This window comes from Eurypyga helias, unplaced genomic scaffold, assembly GCF_000690775.1.
Source record: "Eurypyga helias isolate BGI_N326 unplaced genomic scaffold, ASM69077v1 scaffold19442, whole genome shotgun sequence".
In the NCBI taxonomy this organism is placed as follows: domain Eukaryota; kingdom Metazoa; phylum Chordata; class Aves; order Eurypygiformes; family Eurypygidae; genus Eurypyga; species Eurypyga helias.
Window position 1 is genome coordinate 36,543 of NW_010235523.1, and position 4,363 is coordinate 40,905.

General features: G+C 54.2%; 1 protein-coding gene across 1 annotated transcript in view; it reads left to right on the forward strand.

The window, feature by feature from the left end:
- The window catches only part of ADCK3 (aarF domain containing kinase 3), a 30,472-nt gene extending 26,321 nt beyond the window's left edge, over positions 1–4,151 (forward strand). The window contains exons 11-14 of the mRNA XM_010146792.1: positions 1,300–1,407; positions 2,157–2,222; positions 2,907–2,993; positions 3,488–4,151. Of these exons, the coding sequence (XP_010145094.1) occupies positions 1,300–1,407; positions 2,157–2,222; positions 2,907–2,993; positions 3,488–3,781 (555 nt within the window). The 3' untranslated portion in view covers positions 3,782–4,151. The remainder of the gene's footprint in view (positions 1–1,299; positions 1,408–2,156; positions 2,223–2,906; positions 2,994–3,487) is intronic.
- Positions 4,152–4,363: the final 212 nt, after the last annotated feature.

Sequence of the window (4,363 nt, forward strand, 5' to 3'; positions counted from 1 at the left end):
TCTTCAGGTTGGTCTAGGCCTTGCAGGTGCTGGCATTCAGCAGGGAGGGTTTGGAGGGGGGAATGGCAAGAGTAGCTGAAGGTAGCCTAGCTGTGTCACTCCTAGATGCCCTGTTTCTCTGATGACCTTAGGACTGGGAAGGGGGATGTCGGCTAGGGGAGAGGGGTCTTGTTTTGCAGCTGCTGTCTCGGGCAGGAGTGCAGAATCCTCTCCTACCCTTGCGTCATCTCCTCCTGCAGGACTGACCTGTGCTGCACAGGGCTGCTGGAAAAGTACCTCTTGGTAAACAGGAGGGGGGATGTGGGGACGGGTAGGCGGCCACGCTGAATATAGCGAGGGCTTGGAGTGCTGTGGTGGGACAAGCAGCTGCTCTGGTAGCAGAAATAACTGTCCTGGTATTTGGACTTGTGTGTGTGTCTTGGTGTGAGCCGTCAGCTGTTAGCAGGTCACTGGGCGAGAGGGTAGAGCATGTTCCTCTGGATAAGCAGATCTGGGCACCGGGCTGGGCTTGGGGCTGTGCCAGAGCTGGCTCCCCGTGACCCCTGAGCTGTCTGTTCTTAGGGCTTGTCCTCTCTGGTGAGCTGCTGAATCACCAGAGCTCCTTTTAAAAGGCTGTGAGAGGTGGGGTGTTGCTGCAGGAGCAGCCCCCCTTTCCTGCAAGGGACTGGGCTGGCTGACCCACAGCCTTCTGACCCAAATGGCAGTGTTCTGTAGCAGGGTCTGGCTTGCGTTTGCAGTAGCTGTAGAGGGGCATGGTGAGGCTGGCGGTTCTGCTCAACAGGCTCCAGCTCAAAGGTTCTGCTCAACAGGCTCCAGCTCAAAGGTTCTGCTCAACAGGCTCCAGCTCAAATATCCTCACAGAAAAACTCGGCTGTAGTCCGTAATTCAGCAGCAGGCTCTCCAGGGACTGCTGGTTTTGCTTCCCCCATGCCTGTCAATCCCAAGGTGTGTGGGGCTGCTGTTCCTCCCTCGGGCTGGGTCACTGCTGAGCCCAGCAGAAAGTGTTGAGAAGTACATGGTGAGTGTGTATCTGGGGAATGACCCAGCAGCTTCACAGGAAGAGACTCTCCTCTCGCTTCTTCGGGCCTTTAAAATGCCCTGGAACTGCACCTCCTTTCTCCTGAGCTGCATTGGCTTCATTTTGGCCAGGGTCCTGCAGGACCTTCCACCAGGCTAGGCTGTGATGCTCGGCTGGTGTTTCCTGCCTCTGCTTCCCTGTGTGCTAATGCTGCTGTAAATCGTGTGTGAGCAGGGCTTGCTGCCCTCCTGACGTGCTCCTTTCTCTCCTTGCTTTTCAAGATCTGTCACCACATCCTGGTCCTGTGTCTGCGAGAGCTGTTTGAGTTCCGGTACATGCAGACTGACCCAAACTGGTCAAACTTCTTCTACGACCCGCAGTTGCACAAGGTAAGCCCAAGCAGCTGCTGTTCTGCCTGTAAAAGAGCTGTTTTTCACCAGCTTTTGATTACTGCCCACTCCCAGAGTATAACGAGCCCTTACTGAGATTGATTCCCGTCCTCGAGCAGGTAGGACAGTGAAATACGTCCCTTGGCCATGTGTCCTCACTTGGTCTGGGTAGGGGAGCAGGGCTCAGGTAACCCTGGCTGGCTGCCTCTCTTTGCCCTTCGATCCAGTCGCAGCTACTTCCGGAGCCTCGGGGTCCATTTTGAAGCTGGGCAGTGGGAAGCTGCAGCTAGCGCTGCTCTACCAGTGCCCTCCTGAGCCCAGGACTCTTCAGCTGAATGCTCTTGTCCTGTGCTGAAGATAAGGGTGCCTGGGGAAGCAGGTGCAGTTGGCCTGCTGCTTGGCTCGGCTGCTTGCTTGTTCGCTGCGGGTCAGATAAAATCGCCTGTTCATCCCCGAGGTGTTGGAAAGTGCTGGGAGAAGGTTCTGTGCTGCTCTATGCCCCTGTGGAAAGCCTGAGTAGGGAGATGAGCTGAGCAGGTGTGACGGTGAGCACAGGCCATACCTCCTCTGCCGTGCACTAGCGCCAATGCTTGTGCTGCTGCCGGGGAGTGAGGGAGCTGGGGAGAAGTTGAGCTGCAGAGGAAAGGTTCTCCAGCCAGCTGAGCTTCCCAGAGATATCAGGAATCATTTTGAGCTCAGGCTCTACTCGAGTGGTGGACACTGATACAGACGGGTTTGTCCCTTTCCAGGTGGCACTGCTGGACTTCGGAGCGACGCGAGGGTTTGACGAGAAGTTCACGGATGTCTACATCGAGGTGAGGATTAGCTCTGCGTCCTGGAGCGCTGCACTGGGTGTTGGCAAAATTCTGCTTCTCTCTTAGCTGTATCACTTTGGGTGTGGAGGGAAGCAGGGATGAGGCAAGAGAGATCCCTGTTCCTGTTTGATCCCTTTCCATAGCCTTCTGAATGGCTGCAGCAAGCCTCTGGCCATCTGAGCTGGGATGTTTAAATTGCATGACAAATGCAGAGAGCTGTAATGTTGCTTGCTGGGAGACTCAGGCAGTGGAGCACTCAGAACTCTGTGGTTTTTGTACGAGGGTCTGTGGGAATTGCTTGTCCTGTTTGCTGTCTCTTGCTGTGATTTCTAGCCCACCTACAGACTGATTGATGTGAAGTCTTAGGTGCTTCCTTTGTTCCTCACTCAATAAATCGAGCTGCAGGGGCCAGCAGGCATCACCCAGAGCTTCTCACCGCTGGCTCTATTACTTTGCTGGGGGAGGGGCTGAGTGATTTGTGAAGCTTTTTGGATGCTGTGTTCCCTGGGCTGTGTGTAGCCCTATGGGATGAGCTTTGGAGAGCCAGCAGCTCTTACCCTGGCCACCATGCAGGCCCTGAAGACGAGGGCAGAGGTGAGGAAGCGAGTGGACAGCATGTGTACCTGTAGCTCAAAACGTCTTCAGCCATCCCCTCGCTCTCCTGAAAGTGTTCCTCCCATTCAGGTGATCAAGGCAGCCGCTGACATGGACAGAGAGAGAGTCCTGAAGAAGTCCATAGAAATGAAGTTCCTCACTGGTTACGAAGTCAAGGTATGGAGCAGAGGGGCTGCTTCTAGCAGGGGCCACCAGTACGGTGGGTCTGTGGCCTTCTCCCAGGATTCTTGATGTGGTATATAATCCAACGCTGGTATGAAAGCCCTGTCAGTAAGGATGAGGGAGAGCCGGGAGGGGGGAGGGAAAGGTTTTGGCTCTTGTTCTCCCGCTTCCTTTTGGCAGAGGGAGCAGTGACGATGGTACAGCTAGCCCCCAAAACACTGTCCCTCCTTCCATTCCCCAGCACAACCCCGCAGGTGCTGGTGACTGCTGAAATTCTGTGGCTGGGCACGTGGCCTTACGGAAGGTTGAGTTGCTTGGAATTGCATTAACCGAATGCTCATCGGTCTGTTGGGGGCTGGAGGTTTCCTCCACGGCGGGTGTAGCTAGGTTCTCCCAAGGTGCTGCTGTCAAGCCTGACGCTTCTCCGTTCCCTCCCTGGAGGTTACAGTGGCTAGTGGTGGTATTGATGCCTCTCTCCTTTTGGGCAGGAAATGGAAGATGCCCACCTAAACGCTGTCCTCATCCTGGGAGAGGCTTTTGCGTCTGAGGAACCTTTTGATTTCGGCAATCAAAGCACCACTGAAAAGATCCACGGTTTAATCCCAGTCATGCTGAAGCATCGGCTTGTCCCTCCGCCAGAGGAGACCTACTCCCTTCATCGGAAGATGGGGGGTTCCTTCCTTATCTGCACCAAACTGAAGGCCAAAATTCCCTGCAAAAACATGTTCCAAGAGGCATATAGCAAATATTGGAGCAGCAGGGGCAAGAAGCCAGAGGAGTAATAAGAATGAACTAATGATACCGTGTTCGGAGGGCGCAGTTCCCCTGAGCCTTGCAGAGAGCGTTCCAGCCTCCCATGCGTTGCACCCCAGCTCTCCATCCTCTCGAGATGCAGCAGCCTGTGCCCTGGAAGCCGAGTGTGCGTTTCGCAAGGATCAAGCTGTTCTTGCCTGCTGTGTCTGTCCTACGCTGACTGCCAGTGCGGGAACCCGTCTTCAGTGCTTCTGTGCCGTCGCAAGGCGCCAGCCGACAACCTTGGATGCGTTTTTAACGTTGTGATGGTGGCTGCATAGTGATTGGGTTTTATAAACAAGCAGGGGAAGCAGGACGAGAGCAGAATTTAATACCGAAACCTGTTTGTATTTCTCCAAAAGTTGTTTTTTTAAAAAAAACCCTTCCCTCTTTCATGCTAAGGTGGAATTCGAGTAGTTTTCATACTGTGAACTATAGAAGGAAATACTGAGGTGTACCCTACCACAGATACGGTCAGCACCTTCCCCTCCTTTTTGTAAGTCAAGCGGTGGCAGTCTTGAGAACCCTCCTGGATTTTACTGATGTTCATATAAGGCAAGGGGCGTGTGTGT